The sequence below is a fragment of the Coregonus lavaretus genome (assembly GCF_964263955.1).
Source record: "Coregonus lavaretus genome assembly, chromosome: 36".
NCBI lineage: Eukaryota > Metazoa > Chordata > Actinopteri > Salmoniformes > Salmonidae > Coregonus > Coregonus lavaretus.
Genome location: NC_140023.1, coordinates 31,033,902 through 31,054,239, shown reverse-complemented (window position 1 = coordinate 31,054,239; position 20,338 = coordinate 31,033,902). Strand labels below are relative to the sequence as shown.

The 20,338-nt window shown below is 41.6% G+C and overlaps 1 protein-coding gene across 1 annotated transcript in view; it reads left to right on the top strand.

The window, feature by feature from the left end:
* Positions 1-20,338, top strand: part of LOC311110742 (cadherin-related family member 1a-like) — a gene marked incomplete at both ends in the record, with an annotated part of 205,737 nt that overhangs the window by 87,690 nt on the left and 97,709 nt on the right. The window contains one exon of the mRNA XM_084153300.1: positions 14,528-14,628. Coding sequence (XP_084009426.1) covers positions 14,528-14,628 — 101 coding nt within the window. The remainder of the gene's footprint in view (positions 1-14,527; positions 14,629-20,338) is intronic.

Below are 20,338 nucleotides of genomic sequence, written 5' to 3'. Positions count from 1 at the left end.
CCGCTGCGGTTCGTTTGAAGTTGCCTTCAGCCATGAAGATACACCCTACCTTCCACGTCTCCCAACTGAAACCTGTGTCCTCCAGCCTTTTGTGTCCGCCGGCTGATCCACCTCCACCTGTTCGCCTCATTGACGACCATCCGGCCTACACCGTCAGTAGGCTCCTGGACTCTCGGAGGCGGGGTAGGGGTCTCCAATACCTAGTCGATTGGGAAGGTTATGGACCAGAGGAGAGGTCTTGGGTCCCTAAGCGTTTTGTGTTGGATCCTCAGCTGATCACGGACTTCCATCACGACAACCCTGACAGGCCTGGTGGGTCGCCAGGTGGCGACCATTGAGGGGGGGGTACTGTTATGTGGGCAGCTTGTCTCTCCCTGTTCTGTTTCCCTTCCTCCTTGTTTTGTCCCCTCTTTTTCTGTTGTATGTGTGTTTGTCCCCTTTATGTGGGTGTGTCTGGAGTGGAGCAGGGGGCGGGCTCAGGATCTGCCTCTCCTGTGCAGCTGCGGGTTGTTTCCAGTGATTCCTGCCTACGCAGCTGCATCCTATTCTCTCATCAACCTACACTACTTATTCCTGGGCATGGCTCTCCACCGGCGCCAGATCGTTGTTCTTACCAGAGCGGTAACTTGGCGCACCAGTAAAGTTATTTTGTCTTTGTCTTCAGCCTGGCTCTCCACTCTCCTTAACCGGTCGTTTGTTTTGTCTTCAGTTCAGTCATACCTCCCAACCTGCCTGCCTGCCTTCCTGCCTGTCGGTCTGCCTGCCTGCCTGCCTGCCTGCCTGCCTGCCTGCCTGCCTGCCTGCCTGCCTGCCTCAGCCTCTCCTTCCTCCGGAGCCGACTAGCCCACTCTGTTCCTTTACTTCAGTTGTTTTTGGACTAAGACAATTTGAACTTTTATTAAAATATTTTTGTTTCTTCCACTCCCTTTGTCGTGTTGGTTTCTCTGAGTGCTGGGTTGAACCATAGCCATAACATAGCTATTGCATTGAATCTGTCCCCTGCTCCTAATCTCCCATTGCCCTTGTGGTTTACTGATAGATCTAGGACTGAATCTTTCAGATACTCCCTACTGGTCTCCCAACTCCTACCCGGCTTTCTAGCCATCAACATCTCCAAAGGCATCCAATGTTCTGCTACAGTCGGTATCTGTGGATAATACTTCCCTGTGCTCAAGTTAGATACACATCTCTCATCCCAAGGCCGGTCTACACCCACCCCTTTACCGTGTAAAAAGTGTAAACGTTGGGTGCCAAAGGTTGAAAAGCAGCAACCTTCGGACACTTTCCTTTTACCGTCACTTGGTCCCAATCTTCTGGGAGATATGTCAATCGTTTGCTGGCGGTTAGGAGTGGGGGAGTGCCGTGGGAAGAGTATCCAACCGTACAAAACTCTGAGTCAAATGTTTCTTAATCACACTCTGCAGGAGATGTGACACTATGACAGCGAACTTCCCTTCCAGTGAGGTGGCTTCCTGTATACAGGGATCTGTGGCTAGTCTTTCAAGAGTTGTACGTTCTTCGATGAACCCCTCACTGAAAGTTGACAATAGTGTCTGAAATGAAAACACTATCTCTGCTACTCCCACCATGATCTGGGTATGCGTGACAATCAACTTGTCTTCATAGTAGTCTCTATATTGTGCACAGTTAGCTGTCATTCCTCTACTACGAGCTATCCCCTATATTACTATACACAGAGGAGTGGTATCGTTTCCCAGATACTTTTTTTCCTTAATCTATGTGCCACGCAGATCTCTGCCCCAGTCATAATCAATTCCGCTTTCCCAATTCTCTGTAACGTTAATGCCTTGGTTTTGGGGACTCCATAGAATGCACTAATATCGGTCCTGCCAGAATCTGATACTAACACCCTGTAGGACTGACCCGTGACTCCCTCATCATACCATTTACACTGATTAATTTCTGTCTCCGTCACCAGTTCAGCCCCTAAACGAGTCTGTAAGTATGCCTTCATCTGCTAATATGCCTCTTCTTGCTCCTGACGCATGACCATAAGAATAGTTTGGTTCCCATATTCACCCCTCAGGACATTGTCCAGAGTATAATTACCCCAACAAGCTATCTTTTCCCAGCCCGGTGGTCTGCTGGTGTCTAAAATCTTCCCTGACCACTTCACTCCCTTAGGTGCAGTACTGTAGGGCATCACTGGTGAATAGAACCTCCTCTTACGCGATAGCACTTCCCCCACACTATCCTTTGCTGCACCATCGTCAGTAATGGTTGTGTCAACGTTTTCGACCTTCTGAAATTGTTTTAGTTCTGGTAGCACTATTCTGAATGTTATTAACTGACCTTCAGCTGATCGAGAACCCTGGCACATTATGTCAATTTTAGGCAGAAAATTAAATCTAGTTTAGTTCTTTAGACTCTCAGTGTCATTACGTTCCTTCCACACTCTGTCTGTAATAAAACTACACCTTGTTCTGAACAGCCTATGTCCAATGTACTAGTCCTGTTATCAAGTGGCTCCACCCAGATCACCATACCTTTTTGATTAGTGACCTGTCTGGTATCAGTGGCGTTAGTACTGACTCTACCCCAATGCATTCTCGTGTCTTCATATTTGGCCACACATTCTATGCGGATTGTCAAGCTATCCTTTTTACATGGGACATTAACCATTAAAGCAACTGACACAAAAGCTATGGCGTTTAAAGTAGCTCCCAGACCCAACCCAACTGCTTGGCTACAGTGGAATCCTCTCTCTCTTTAGCTCCACTTCCTCTATCATAGTGTCTTCCAGCTCACCCATTATGTAGCTGGATCTCGTTTCACATGAGAAGTGTGTACCCACCGAGGAGAGGCTGTGGTCTTCATAGCTGTAGGTGCTTTAAGGAGTAACGTGTGTGGTCCGAACCAACGCCGTCCCAACACCCCCGCCTGGTGGATCTTGATGTCCACTCGGTCTCTGGGATTCAGCCAGTGCTCTCAGATATCTCCTAGCGCCTGCTCCTTATGGGTTTCTTTCACCTGTGAATATACACACAGCAAAGCTTGGGTGATTTTATGACAATAGGACAACATAGATTCTCCCATTATTGCCAGATCACTAACTTGTGACATGTAAATAACAGCTCCTGGTACTCTCATCGGTCTCCCTGTTACCACTTCATGTGGCGTGAGTCCTGTGGTGGTGTTCGTTGATGCCCTAATTGACATCAGTACAACGGGTAAATTCGTAACTCAGTCTTTCCTTTCGGTGCTCAACGTTTTGGACAATTTCTCCTTAATCGAACGGTTCTGATGCTCCGTAACACACAGCTTACAGCCTATATGTGACTAGTTTTCAGGAAACTAGGTGTATGTCACGCGTCACTACTTCACAGAAGAACCATTTGAACGTAAACTTTTTTTTTTTATCACAATGCGTTATTTGGCAGAAATGCCTTCTGGAACATGTGAACTTTCATTTGCCTTAATAACAAACTTGTATGCCATCTGTAAATAAGAATACAATTGTTAAATTGCGAGCTTAGTTGGTTTAGCCACATAAAAAGACAGCAACCTTCCCGCTAGCCATGATTGGCTGAGATAATGAGTTGGCTGGACATGCAGAGATATGAGTTTGATTGGTCTGCCATGTAGCATGCTTCTGTCTATTTGAGCTGGTCAGTATGTGTAGGTAATCCTGTCTAACACGGCTTTAAATAAATAATATATTGTGTAGTAGAAGTGTTGCTCTCAACTCTCTGGAGGACCGAGTTTTGAAATCAATGGAATTAGAGTATGATAGCTAAGGAGATTGAGAAAAAACCTGTCTCCGGATTACATCTTCAAACTAAGGGCAACCATAGCATCTACGACAGAGGGAGAAGCGTCCATACATGTATACGGGTAAGATAGTATAGCTAGCTACATCGTCAGATATTACACGTTTGAAAATTTGTCAGAAAGTCGTTTTCATTTCAAGTGTACTGTTAGCTGGCTAGCTAACGTTAGCTGGCTGGCTCGCTAGCTAACGTTACATGCATGATCTGTGTAGTAATATTATTCATATCTCAGAGCCATTTGCTTTGATAGTTATAGCCTAATGTTAGCTAGCTAACGTTGAACCTGGTTGGTTAGCTACCTGGAGATTCATGCAGGGTAGTAATGTCATGAGTTGGGATTATGGTTAATTGTTTAGCTAGCTAGCTAGCTACATGTCTTAACAAAAGACTCCATTATGCAAGTAACTATTTTAATAGAATGTTAATGATGTCACTGCGACAACTGTTGATAGACGTAGCTGGTAAATTCGCTTTGGCTATCAACTCTGATTTCAAAGCACTCTCATCTGAGTGTGCCAGAGCGCAGAATAACTGACAAATTTACGAATGCTCAACACCTGTTGAATATGGCCGGTGTCAGTAAACGTTGGCAAAAAGGCGTAAATTGTTGCCAGTAGCACAGTTGCAGTCACCAACGCTCTGGTTAACATAAAAACAGCCTAACCAGCTCTACTAGGGCGAGTAAAATGGTCCGAGTGAGCTGTTCTCACATTTGTGTCTGAAAGTAGCTAGCAAGCTAGCCAACGTTAGCCAGTTAGCTTGGGTGCTTGACTGCTGTTGTTAGGACAGAACGCTCAGATCAACCCTTATAGAGATTGGTGGGGCTAAAGCTTAAGAGGGTGTGAACGATGCTGCATTTGTTGTAGACAAAGAAGAGCTCTCAGTAGGTGTACAAACACATTAAAAGGCAATTTTCTCAAAAGTTGTTTTATTTGATTTATTTCACTTTTATTTAACCAAGTAAGCCAGTTGAGAACAAGTTCTCATTTACAACTGCGACCTGGCCAAGATAAAGCAAAGCAGTGCGATAAAAACAACAACAACACAGAGTTACATATGGAATAAACAAAACATACAGTCAATAACACAATAGAAAATATATATACAGTGTGTGCAAATGTAGTGAGTTATGGAATAAGGCAATAAATAGGCCATAGTGCAAAATAATTACAATTTAGTATTAACACTGGAGTGATAGATGTGCAGAAGATGATGTGCAAATAGAGATACTGGGGTGCAAAAGAGCAAAATAAATAACACTATAAATAACAATATGGGGATGAGATAGTTGGGTGGGCTAACTACAGATGGGCTGTGTACAGGTGCAGTGATCGGTAAGCTGCTCTGACAACTGATTCTTAAAGTTAGTGAGGGAGATAAGTGTCTCCAGCTTTATCAACTTTCAAAGCAGAATTACTTTCCCATTGTTCCTCAACTGTAGTGTATGATATACCATTTTTTAGCTCGGTCTCTTCTTTTATACAAATTTTGCTACATAAGACCGAATTGAGCCGGTCGGTCATATATGGACAATGAAAAGCGTGTTTGATTCCCAAAGCCTTACACACAGCCTGTAGCACTTTGGAGGTGAAATCTGTCCCTTGATCGAAGTCTAGGGTCCGGAATAAGCACCATCTCGGAATCACTTCCATTAACAACGTTTTTGCTACAAAGTTCGCTGAAGCTGAGGAAGTTGAGAATATTTCTGTCCATCTGGAGAATCTGTCCACCACTACCAATTTATGAGTCTTTCCCCTGCTTCGAGGGAGTGGCCCTATAAAGTCTATCTGTAATGATGTAAATGGTCCATCCGGCAGGGGTTGCTGTCGGGCAGGAGAAGGCATTGTCGGTGCAATATTATGCTGCACACATCACACATCTTTTAACTCAGTCCCGAAATGTTCCCAACACCCCCTTTCCCCACGACATCATTTGTGGTCCTCTGTAGCTCAGCTGGTAGAGCACGGCGCTTGTAACGCCAAGGTAGTGGGTTCGATCCCCGGGACCACCCATACACAAAAAAAATTTATGCACGCATGACTGTAAGTCGCTTTGGATAAAAGCGTCTGCTAAATGGCATATTATTATATATTATTATATTATATTTGGAACTGAGAATACATGTTCACAGCCGATTGATGTGTTGGTCCATGATACATTTCAAAGAGAGTAACATGTATCCCGCTTGGTGTTACGGGCCGTCAAGTGATAATATTATACCACAAACCCTCAGTGTCTACTTGGCATCCATGTTCTAACCACTCCCACATATTGTTCCTGTTGGTTTGCTGCTGCAATTCTTTTAGACTTAGAATCCCAGCCTTGGTATATACAATATTTACATGCGGATCCTTAACACCTTCTCTTAGTAACGCTGCCGCCTTGGCCGCTTCGTCTGCTCAGCAGTTCCCTGTGGCTATTTAATCTGTACGACTAGTATAACCTTCACATTTCACCACTGCTAATTTACTGGGTAACTGACACACTTCTATTAATGCTTCTACCTCAGGTCCATTTTTAATTGGTGTTCCTGTTGCCGTTAACATTCCCCGTAGTGACCACAATGTACCAAAATCATGAACTACCCCAAATACATATCGAGAATCAGTGTATATGGTAACCTTCTCCCTTTCCGACAACCTACAAGCCTCGGCTAATGCATATAACTCCACCCCCTGGGCTGACACAGACACGACTCCCCTGTCGTCATACACAGTGTACCTCGTTACTCTCTTTCCTTCTATGGTCATGTAGCTAGAGCCATCTGTATTTGTCCTGTTTCCAATTTTGTCTCTTGCAAATCGGGCCGAGGCTTTGGAGTAATGTGATCTGGGTCACATATGTGCGATTCACCCTCCCCAGGCAATGGCATTAACGACGCAGGATTCAAAGCACCAATTTCATCGAATTGTAGGTTTTCCCCATTTAATGTTAACTCCCATTTTGTCCATCTCGCTCTAGTAACATGTTGTGATTTCGTGTTGTTAATAATGGTTGCTACAGAGTGTGACACATTGTTGTCGAAGCAGTGTTTTGCAAAACCATTTATGTCGCCTTTACTGACCTCAGACACTGTAGCATTCCTCTCGCCACCGAGTCTAACGATTTACTCCAGTACATTACTGGTCTCTCTTTTCCCCCTTGATTTTGCGTAACTACCGCACTAAAATGCCCTTCATCTTCATGAACAAAAAGCTAATTTTAGGTTTGGTAATCCCAGTGCTGGCACTTGACACAATTGCTTCTTTAGCTCGACAAATGCTTCCTCACACTCTTGATTCCAATCTCTTCTTTCAAGGGGACCCTTGCCCCCTGTCGTCAATTTTGTAAGTGGCTCAGCAATTTCAGAAAACAACGAAATAAAATGTCTCACAAAATTGAAAACTCCTAGGGTTTTCCTGAGTGTGCAAGGAGTGTTTGGTCGTGCTAGAGAGACCATGTGAGGATATGACGGAGCCGAGTGACTTGGTGTATAGAGGGAAGAGTAGAAGGCCTAGAACCGAGCCCTGGGGGACACCAGTAGTGAGAGTCAGGTGGTGCGGACACAGATCCTCTCCACATCACCTGGTAGGAGCGGCCTGCCAGGTAGGACGCAATCCAAGAGTGTGCATAGCCTCAGACGCTCAGCCTTGAGAGGGTGGAGAGGAGGATCTGATGGTTCACGGTGTCGAAGGCAGCGGATAGATCTAGGAGGATGACAACAGAGGAGAGACAATCAGCTTTGGTAGTGCGGAGAGCCTCCGTGACACAGAGAAGAGCAGTCTGGTCCTATTGTCAAAGACATGGGTAGTAGTTGTATCGCTTTCGATTCTGCCCCTGTTACCCCGCTAAATGTAATACTTTTTACGGTCGCAAATTTAGCCAATTTCTCATTGTAAGGAATCAGTGATATTTGAGCACCTGTATCTATTAGAAAGTTGTTTGAGACGTGGCCTCCTACGTCCCCCTCCTCATAGAAACCGTCATCTCGCCGAACCACAGTCGACCGCACAGCTGCTCTCAAGAGGGTTTGCCGCTGCTCTTTTGTTGATGCTGCATACGCCTGCATCGCAGCATTCCCTCCAAAGGCAGCGGGTGCCGTAGGCTCCCGTACTACCCTACAATCACTTTTCCAATGACCGACGGCCCCACACCTAAAACAGGGCTCTAACGCCCTGCGCCTTGGGACAGATTCACTGCCCTTTCCTCCCTGTTTCTTTGTCTTACCTTGGCCGTTAAAATCACTGTTAGTGACTTTCACTGTGGCTGTATTAACCACACGCACAGCTGTGAAGTGAGCGGAATTAGATTCCACTCTCAAGGCTGCCTGCACAATTTCATCCCAGTGAATATGTTGGTCCACTACCTCCGCAATAGCCGTTTTGATAACAGGTTTCAATCCTGCCATCAAAGCAGATGTATAAATTCCTGCATTACTACATAACGCTTCATCCATCCACATAATCGTGCATTCCTTGTTTTGGACCCTGAGTACAATTTTACTCACATCCGGTCTAAACAATATATTCCCAACTGTAGTTAAGAATCCCTCAATTTCATATTTTGCTTTCACTAGGTCACACACTTTGCATCCGGAGGACCAAGCCGACGTTCGATATATCTGTGCAAGTGTTGGCAACATGACCCTTGGCAAAAGTGAGCGTACAACATGATCGTAATCACCAGCATGGAACCCAAAAATTCTACCCTGTTTCCACAGGAAACTGATAAATTCCTGTCCCTCCTTTACTGGGTCAGGTGCCTCTTTCATAATAATACGCATTTTGCTCACGCTCAGTGGCTGGTGGTGATGCTAAATTTGGATCTGTACTTGGGGATGCCCGTCATTAGGAATAGGGTTGTCCTCCCCTGGTACTATTTGTCCTGGATAATATGTAACTGGGGTCACGTGTGTTTGTACTGGGCGCACATCTCTATGATTACCTGGATCATGCTGATCCACTATCCAGTCCGGGACAACTATGTCCGGGCTCGTAATGTGCTCGTCTTCTGCCTCTCGCAACCCATTTCGCTCTTTTTCCGCTTTAAGAGAGTGGTATAATGGTGGCCCACCAGATGTGACCTCTATCACCTTGTAGCATGGGGCGAACGGTGGAAGTGGAGTGGAAATGGCATATACTTTTCCACACTTATTTTGATACTGTTGAAACGCAACCATGAGTTGTTTTATTAGTTTTTTTCTATCCTCCAGGGCTCTCTCTAATTCCTGGTTTAATTTTTGACTATTTTCTAGCGCAATAGCCAATTCCTGCTTCTGTTCATTACATTTTACATTTTAGTCATTTAGCAGACGCTCTTATCCAGAGCGACTTACAGTTAGTGAGTGCATACATGTTTTTGTTCATCTAATCTATGCGCACGCCCTTCGGATATACCTAGTTTTTTATTCATCAAGTCGTTCTTTTCTACTGCCTGCTCCATTTTACCTCGCAGGTCTCAATTTTTTTATTTTCCATCTTCATCCGCTGCTGATAAAATAATGTGGTTAGGATGCCTGTGTATTGTGGTCTGGACCGTTCTCTGATCTCAGTATTCCACGCTACGATTGCATCCATACATTCTTGCTGGTTTTAATCTTTCCGTTTACAGGATAAAGTGTACCAATTTTGTCAAATTTGGCTAATTTTCCCCACCACTTACTTTGTTCTTGGTACTGTTCATATGCCTTTTTTAGTGCTTCTAATGATTTGGTAAAATGTTCCTCTTCTACCCCTCCTGCTCCGGGGGTTTCCTGGCCTCCAGAAGCCATATCAATTGTTATTGATTCGGTGTCAGCCCCCGACAGCGTTTAGTAGTAACAGCATAGGCTCTCAATAATTTTGTCACCCATCCATACACTTTTGGTGCTGGACGACATTGTAGTGTCTGTCAATTCACCACAGGCGATTGTGGGCAACTAATGTGTAGCACGGGAAGTGTTTAAGTCCCTCAACATAAATACCACTGTTCCCGACAACCCTCATTACCAAAATTACTCACAGTTGTCCTCCTATTTCCATCTAATCTGTCACGGTTTTCTGCCCCAATAGGGCATACACCAACCTCTCTCTTTATTGCTACTGCTACTACACACAAATCATGTTCAAACATCCATACACACACCCTCTACGGCCTCATGGCCACCGTGGCTAGGACTTTCGTCCCTCTTATGGATCTCGCAGGGGAACACCCCCACTCTGGACCTATCCTAATGGAACCTACCCTACACCATATATTTACGACTGGTCATAACACAATGGGACTACTGAATAAACTCAGGCAATCTAGGTCCGTATCCTATAATTGGTTCAGCCAACAACTCTCATCTCTCCAAGATGTCAGACTGAGTGGTAACAGGTGTAGGAACTGTGCCTACATTGTGTTTTTTACCGGCTCCTGCTCCACTGATTTGGACTCCACAGTTCAACTTTAAATCGTGGTGAATCCTGCTAACAACGCCAACTGTTAGGTTCTGAACAAAGAGTAAATAGAAAAATCTCGAAGCAAGTTTATTCACCCACTGTGTGATACTGGGCTCCCGAGTGGCGCAGCGGTCTAAGGCACTGCATCTCTGTTAAATAAAGATAAAATAAACAAGCACATATATTTATACCCTCCTACTAGGCAGCCAAAACATCTCTGTTGCTAATCAGGAACTTAATTGGTTCCTCTCACTGGTGTAGTCATGGCCCTGCCTGATGCTAGAACCTTTGTGGGAGTGTAGGTATACAGTGCCTTGCAAAAGTATTCATCCCCCTTGGCATTTTTCCTATTTTGTTGCATTACGAACTGTAATATAAATTGATTTTTATTTGGATTTCATGTAATGGACATGCACAAACTAGTCCAAATTGGTAAAGTGAAATGAAAAAAATAACTTGTTTCAAAACATTCAAAAAAATAAATAATGGAAAAGTGGTGCGTGCATATGTATTCACCCCCTTTGCTATGAAGCCCCTAAATAAGATCTGGTACAACCAATTACCTTCAGAAGTCACATAATTAGTTAAATAAAGTCCACTTGTGTGCAATCTAAGTGTCACATGATCTGTCACATGATCTCAGTATATATACACCTGTTCTGAAAGGCCCCAGAGTCTGCAACACCACTAAGCAAGGGGCACCACTAAGCAAGCAGCACCATGAAGACCAAGGAGCTCTCCAAACAGGGCAGTGACAAAGTTACGGAGAAGTACAGATCAGGGTTGGGTTATAAAAAAATATCAGAAACTTTGAACATCCCACGGAGCACCATTAAATCCATTATTAAAAAATGGAAAGAATATGGCACCGCAACAAACCTGCCAAGAGAGGGCCGCACACCAAAACTCACGGACCAGGCAAGGAGGGCATTAATCAGAGAGGCAACAAAGAGACCAAAGATAACACTGAAGGAGCTGCAAAGCTCCACAGCGGAGATTGGAGTATCTGTCCATAGGACCACTTTAAAGCGTACACTCGACAGAGTGGCCAGAAAAAAGCCATTGCTTAAAGAGCAAAAGTAAGCAAACACGTTTGGTGTTCGCCAAAAGGCATGTGGGAGACTCCCCAAACATGTGGAAGAAGGTACTCTGGTCAGATGAGACTAAAATTGAACTTTTTGGCCATCAAAGTCTGGTGCAAACCCAACACCTCTCATCACCCAGAGAACACCATCCCCACAGTGAAGCATGGTGGTGGCAGCATCATGCTGTGGGGATGTTTATCATCGGCAGGGACTAGGAAACTAGTCAGAATTGAAGGAATGATGGATGGCGCTAAATACAGGGAAATTCTTGAGGGAAACCTTCAGTCTTCCAGAGATTTGAGACTGGGATGGAGGTTCACCTTCCAGCAGGACAATGACCCTAAGCATACTGCTAAAGCAACACTCGAGTGGTTTAAGGGGAAACATTTAAATGTCTTGAAATGGTCTAGTCAAAGCCCAGACATCAATCCAATTGAGAATCTGTGGTATGACTTAAAGATTGCTGTACACCAGCAGAACCCATCCAACTTGAAGGAGCTGGAGCAGTTTGCCTTGAAGAATGGGCAAAAATCCCAGTGGCTAGATGTGCCAAGCTTATAGAGACATACCCCAAGAGACTTGCAGCTGTAATTGCTGCAAAAGCTGGCTCTACAAAGTATTGACTTTGATAGTTATGCACGCCCAAGTTTTCTGTTTTTTTTTGTCTTATTTCTTGTTTGTATCACAATAAAACATATTTTGCATCTTCAAAGTGGTAGGCATGTTGTGTAAATCATATGATACAACCCCCCTCCCCCCCAAAAAAAATCCATTATAAGTCCAGGTTGTAAGGCAACAAAATAGGAAAAATGCCAAGTGGGGCGAATACTTTCGCAAGCCACTCTATCTGTGTGTAACAGGACTGTTCCTTCTCACTTGATCTGACCTGACCTCGGGCCGAATTCCTCGCTCCTCCCTAATCCGCAACTGTCCTACCTTATCAGTGACTGAAACTAGACTGTTTGCCCTTTGCTTCCCTCCTCAAGAGCAATGATATTTAACAATAACATGTTTTGACAGAATGTAAACTTTCTGCACTCCCCATTGTCGCACTCAGTAACTTTCCCTACACCTAGGTTCTATCCACCCTCCATTGACCCCAACATATACATTCAGTATACATGTAAAGTAATCAATAACTTCTAGTATGTTAACATGAATACATATATTTCAAGTTAGAACCCAACACCTTCTAAATGTTGATGGTACCAAAACCTTGCCAATTCATTAATTATTGTACTCACTATGACTGAGTTTGAGATGTTTTCCATAATGTTTCATGCATATACACTACCAGTCAAAAGTTTTTACACACCTACTCATTCAAGGGTTTTTCTTTATTCTTACTATTTTCTACATTGTAGAATAATAGTGAAGACATCAAAACTATGAAATAACTCATATGTTGGCTGCTTTTCCTTCACTCTGTGGTCCGACTCATCCCAAACCATCTCAATTTGGTTGAGGTCGGGGGACTGTGGAGGCCAGGTCATCTGATGCAGCACTCCATCACTCTCCTTCTTGGTAAAATAAGCCTTACACAGCCTGGAGGTGTGTTGGGTCATTGTCCTGTTGAAAAACAAATGATAGTCCCACTAAGCCCAAACCAGATGGGATGGCGTATTGCTGCAGAATGCTGTGGTAGTCATGCTGGTTAAGTGTGCCTTGAATTCTAAATAAATCACAGACAGTGTCACCAGAAAAGCACCCCCACACCATAAGACCTCCTCCTCCATGCTTTACAGTGGGAAATACACATGCGGAGATCATCCGTTCACCCACACCCCGTCTCACAAAGACACGGCGGTTGGAACCAAAAATCTCCAATTTGGACTCCAGTCCAAAGGACAAATTTCCACCAGTCTAATGTCCATTGCTCATGTTTCTTGGCCCAAGCAGGTCTCTTTTTATTATTGGTGTCCTTTAGTAGTGGTTTCTTTGCAGCAATTCGACCATGAAGGCATGATTCACACAGTCTCCTCTGAACAGTTGATGTTGAGATGTGACTGTTACTTGAACTCTGTGAAGCATTTATTTGGGCTGCAATTTCTTAGGCTGTTAACGTTAATGAACTTATCCTCTGCAGCAGAGGTAACTCTGGGTCTTCCATTACTATGGCGGTCCTCATGAGAGCCAGTTTCATCACAGCGCTTGATGGTTTTGCACTTGAAGAAACTTTCAAAGTTCTTGAACTTTTTCGGAGTGACTGACATTCATGTCTTAAAGTAATGTCGTTTCTCTTTGCTTATTTGAGCTGTTCTTGCCATAATATGGACTTGGTATTTTACCAAATAGGGCTATCTTCTGTATACCCCCCCCCCCCCCCCCCCCCCACACACACACACACACACACCTTGTCACAACATAACTGATTGGCTGAAACGCATTAAGAAGGAAAGAAATTCCAAAAATTAACTTTTAAGAAGGCACACCTGTTAATTGAAATGCATTCCAGGTGACTACTTCATGAAGCTGGTTGATAGAATGCCAAGAGTGTGCAAAGGTTGGCTATTTGAAGAATCTCAAATATAAAATATGTTTTGACATGTTTAACACTTTTTTTGCCTATTACATGATTCCATATGTGTTATTTCATAGTTTGGATGTCTTCACTATTATTCTATAATGTAGAAAATATTCAAAATAAAGAAAAACCCTTGAATGAGGTGTTCTAAAACTTTTGAGCGGTAGTGTATAGATTTTTGCATATTGCATATTCTAGTATAATATTTCCATTATTAATTACATATTGTAATAATGTGGTAAATATCCCAACATTGGGACATGCAAGGCTCTTAAGGAACACATACACTTCTGTAAGCCTCATAAAAGCTTCATAACTGCTTCACAACCTTACCCTTATTATCATGCGCTAACAATACAACAGAACAGATTAACAGGAATTAAATTTACTCTCACAGGTCACCAAAAATAACTATCTGAAAGCCACATTCCCTACTAAGCCATGTCTCCAGTCTTCTGATCTGACTTTCTGAGTCATATATCAATAACCCAGCATCAATAACCCAGAATAAACAACCCAACCTTGCTCTTTTTAAAGAAAAAAACGAAGTGACCCAGTGCCTGCAACCCAGCAGTTGGGTCATCCAAACAACCCATAATTGTTTTGTGTATGGTTCTACTTAGCACTTTTTTTTCTAAGTGTGTACAGTGTACATGTTATAGTACATCCCTACTCCCTATGACATGTCCCTACCGTACTGTGATATCTCTCCTCTGTCCTATGCAGGTACAGATGGTGTTTTTGGCATCAACAAAACAAGTGGGGTTATCAGTCTGCTGACTTACCCTATCTATCTGAAGAGGGAAATATTCAACATGAAAGTCAAGGTAGGTTGATGTAGCAACACAATAACACAGAACTGTGGGCTGTAATATGCTGCTCCAGTAGGAGTTTTTGTTTGTTTGTTTGTTTGTTTGTTATGGAATATGTGTTCCTCGTCACTGTAATACTTTTGTGTAATCTCAATAGTAAAACACTGTAGAATGCACAGTACAATACTGTACATGTGTTTTACAGCATGAATGTGTAGACAGCATTGAATTATGGGTAAAATGCAGGAAAATACTGTTATTAACTGTAATTGGAAGCCTCCTTTAAAAATTACTCTAACATACTGTATTTCTTTACAGTAATAGCTTATGTCTACTGTAGATTCAAATGATCAGTTTCAGGCGTGAACATCATGCTGTCAGGTGAGACATATGAAGCTCAGACTATTTTAGTAAATATCTTCTTGAAGCGGCTGTGAAGTGGAAGAACATTTTCAGCTTCTGCTGGGTAGGTACCTTGACTTGTTTATAAGTATCTTGCATGTTTTCTTAGCTAACTTAGGTAGCTAGCTGGCTTCTGTTTACTAGCTATCCAGCTAGCTAGTTAGTTAGCTAGCTCAAGTTGACACAAGCCATTTCAATCTGCTCCAAACTGCTCGTAAATATATTGCTGTGCGACTTACAAAAAAATCATCCAGTTAATATTTGTTGTGATGACAGGCTTTTAGTTGTGACGAGTGCCATAGAGAATAAACTGAGTGCAGTTTCGTGACGCTGTGTTTTCACCATTACTTCAGAGAAAATGGCTTGTTTCTAGCAGTTCAAAAGATATTAGCCATATTATTACCAGCGCAATGTTTTGTTTTCAGATTGATGGGCTGCATTTTACATGCCGTGCACCATTAAACTACTCGTGAGCCGCTTAATCCAATGAATGAATGACTAGTGCACTGGTGTTGTATCGAGGTGCCTGTCAACCTAAGGTGCTTGACACTGGGCAGCTGTAACAAAGTGTCGCCGGCGGTAGCTAGTAACGTGGCCAATTCTTTTCACTCCCAGGATTATATTTGAAGTAGGATAGCAGCCTACACAAGAAATAACTAATAGTGGTAGCCATCTAGATGTCACTGTGATACAGTCTACTCAATGGGGAGAGCATGAACGGCAAGAACACTGGGACACAGTGTCCTCCTTAGCTGTCACAGCCCTGTGTGATTCGGCTCTCAGCTACACAACAAACATTTCAACGTTTTGCAGGCCAGGAGTGTCCGTATAGCCTCTCCCCGCTAACCATTTGTTTAATGTAAATAACATTGTTCCATAATGTTACAGTGTTAGCTAAAACTGTTCACTTTACTAGTAGTATGCAAATGTTTGGTGGCACAGAAAGAACATAAAATGTTGTGAGTCTGGTGAAATAATCTGTGGCATTGTGTAGACTATAGCAATGTTTTATTAGTTAGCTAATGTTTTAGGTAGGTGTATCTAGCTGTCTTATTTGTATTTGTTCAATGCCTCAATTGATTTCATATACTGAACAAAAATATAAACGCAAAATGCAACAATTTCAATGATGCCAATTGCACTCTCCCTCAAAACTTTAAACATCTGTGGCACTGTGCTGTGTGACAAAACTGCACATTTTAGATTTACCTTTTATTCTCTCTAGCACAAGGTGCACCTGTGTAGTGATCGTGCTGTTTAATCAGCTTCTTGATATGCCACTCCTGTCAGTTGGATATATTATCTTTGCAAAGGAGAAATGCTCACTAACAGGGATGTAAACGAATGTGTGCACAACATTTGAGAGAAATAAGCTTTTTGTGCGTATGGAACATTTCTGGGATGTTTTATTTCAGCTCATGAAACAACACTTTACATGTTGCGTTTATATTTTTGTTCAGTATATATTGGATATATGGCTGTACAGATTCCTGGTTTGAATCAACCCAAAATGATGAACCCTGAAGATGGGACAAAGTGCATGACAAGGTGGCCCAAAGGAAGCCAGCTGTTCTCAACCTCTACATTGCCACATTCTTCAAAGAGCTCAGTGAGTTTGAATGAAGACCTCTGCCGAGGTGAGGTAAGTACACACACACACACACACACACACACACACACACACACACACACACACACACACACACACACACACACACACACACACACACACACACACACACACACACACACACACACACACACACACACACACACACACACACACACACACACACACACACACACACACACACACAACATCTTAATATGTCCCTTGTCACCTGTCTTTTTACCCACAGAGTGACAGCCCTGGTGCTCTCTGTCTCTCATTCTATTATATATTTTTCTAGGCCTGTCCCAGGGGTGAGAAGAGCTGACAAATCAGAACTGAGGAGGATTGTTACGTCGCCCCGTGAGGAACATATAATGCTGCGCTGACTTCTCTCTCCTGGATGCTCTCCTGCCCAAACTGTCGCGTTGGATGTTTCACCGCCTCTGAACCCCCTTACCCCGAATAGAGTTGCCCCTGATCTTAGATCTAGGATTGTACCCAATCTCAATTTTAACTCCCGCTCTTTCTCTCTCTCCCCCACATCCCCCCCCCCCCCCACACAGGCACACAATATCGTTTTTAAATTAGTGTTGTAATGATGCTCTTATTTGGTTCCATATGTATTAACTGTGGTTATTTCTATTGTCAATTCTGTTGTTTAATTTGTTGGTAATGTTGTTACCAATTTGAATAAATGTATTTTATGTACAAATGTATTGTTTTTCTTACATTTAGATTTCAGGGTGAATTTCACTGTCTATTTCCAACATCATCCTGGCACCAAGTTGCCATCTTAATACTGTAATTTTGCTTTACAGCAGAGATGCTGTAATATATTCACAGTACTATTTTATTTAATGTAAAACATTATAGCATCTCTGCTGTACATTTACATGGATGCTGTAATTTTTTACAGTAAGGAAAATAATAATATTAAATATATTGCAGCATCTCTGCCTTCAGAGACAAAGGAAGTGGGTGGAGCAATAAAAGAGCGGGAAACTGAAGAGGGGACTATATAAGATGGAGGGAGAGAGTAAGAGGGGGTGCCACTCTGCAGACCTGCATCGGCTTTGTTGAAACTCTAATAAAGTCATATCTTGATGCAACAAAAACTCTGTAAGAACTTTGATTGTTAATAAAGTATAGTGGTTATTTTCCACAACAACAGTAGATCCCCTTATTGTATGGGACACTTATAAATTTGTCTTTAGAGGTCATGCAATTCAATACTCGTCTTTAAAACAAAAGCAATTTAGGTCAAAAGAGTTCATATTAACAAAATAAATAGAAGGACTAACAGTACAGATAGACAGCAATAAAAACTGTACCATAGAGGCACAGAGTAAGTTAAAGGAAAAACTAAAAGAAAGTGAGGAACTTATTCAAGAAAGATCAACTGTAATATATTATAAAAAATAAAGCGAACTGAATGAAATATGGGGGAAAATTCACCAAATAATTGTTTCATGTTCAACATAGAAATGCTACCAAAAATAAACCCATGATTCACCAAATGATATTTTGAAAAAGGAAGCAAAGTACTTTAAGCATAACCAAAGTTAATTGTATGGATATTTTTCTATTAATATTGTAAAATTAACAGCTGTACAGAAAGACTCATGTGAAGGCCAAATTACAGAGGAGGAAATGTTTTATGCATTTAAGTCCGGGAAAACTCCAAGGATGGATGGCATACCTTTTAAGGTATACCAAACCTTTTTTTGATAATAATACAAATAATAATAAAAATAATAATAGTAGTAAAAATAATCATAATCATAATAATAATATGCCATTTAGCAGACGCTTTTATCCAAAGCGACTTACAGTCGTGTGCATACATTTTTTATGTACTCAGAGGACCGTTATTAGCACGTTTTAACCACTCCTATAAAATGGTAGATTATCAGATGGGAAATAGTGGTAAAATGGTAAATATAAAGATCCAGTCCATTAAAAAAATTGATTTCCCTTACACTTCAGTGTTCTGATGCAGAAATTCTGGTAAAATGCTTAGCGCATAGAATTAAAAAGGTATTGTCAAATAATATTCATCCTAATCAGACAGGTTTTTACATGGACAACACATTGGAGATAATATAAGACAAGTACTGGAAACAAAATAACACTATAAGAAATCTGGGAAACCAGGCCTGGAATTTATTTATAAATGCCTGGAATATTTCAATTTTTGAGAATCTCTTAAACAATGGGTTAAAGTTATGTATACTAACCCTATATGTAAAATATTAAATCATGGCTACTTCTCAGAAAGTATTAAACTGTCAAGAGGAGTAAAACAAGGTTGTCCACTATCACCAAATCTATTTATTATGGCCATCTAAATGTTAGCTATTAAAATCAGATCCAACAATAATATCAAGAGGCTAGGAATCCAGGGCTTAAAATCAAAGGTGTCATTGTACGCTGATGATTAATGTTCTTTTAAATCCACAATTTGCATCCCTCCACAGCGTCATAGAGGATCACAAAAAAATACAACTTTTACATGACCATATAGTTTACCAATAAAATAGTCTGACGGTGATGTGGACATACTCGGTATTCATATCCCAAAATAAATAAATAATCTCACTACAATACATTTTTATAGAAAGTTAGCAAAAATAGATGAGATCTTGCTACAATGGAAAGGAAAACAACTGTCTATTTGTGGAAAAATCACCCTGATTAATTATTTTGTCATATCCTAGTTTCCTATTTGCTTATGGCCTTGCCTACACATAGCGACTTGTTTTTTAAAATTATATGTGCAAAGAATATTAATTTTTATTCAAAACAGCAAGCCATACAAAATCAAACGAGCCTATTTATATATTGAATATGAATTAGGAGGGTAGAAATAATTAAATATTTGTTAAGACGAGTTTCTCTGGTATCAAGTAATTCATGATGCAAGAAGATATTTAACACTTAGATGGAGAGTTGAAGCAAAGTATTTAATTGATTACGGTACCGGGTTAATTTAACACGGCACATGCTTCGCCTCTTGTCATCCGAACTCTGGACAAAGGAAATCTCTCAGTTTATATACTTCATGTTACACATTTCTTCAACAACAACTGGTAACCATCAGTGGGCACTCCCCACTCTGATGTTATTACCTTGTACCCCAAGTCAGTATATTCCATCTATCAATCATTCTAAGATAAACCCTAGTAAACTCCCTCGACATAATGGAATCCTTGGCATTCAGAATCTGTGGCACCATGTGGCACCAAGAGTTACCTATCTAACAGATTTAACTTTGTTCATACAATACTATCAATGTTAAAGCATTAGACCTCTCACTAAAGGCTTCAGTCATACAAAAGTTATACATAAATCTGAACTGATTCTCTAGCAAATTAGTAAGACTGTTTCACCCCTTGTTGAAGAATGGCCTTTTCCCTTTATTCAGATTACAAACCTCCCACTTTCATTTATTTTAAAATGAAATAATCTCCAAAATATCGCTTAAAAAAGTAAAAGCCATAGAAAGTTGGTTGCAATTTCTGTTTAATCCACCAGAAAAGACAGAAAAAATAATACAACAGATACAGTGGGGAAAAAAAGTATTTAGTCAGCCACCAATTGTGCAAGTTCTCCCACTTAAAAATATGAGAGAGGCCTGTAATTTCCCTCATAGGTACACGTCAACTATGACAGACAAATTGAGAAGAAAATCCAGAAAATCAAATTGTAGGA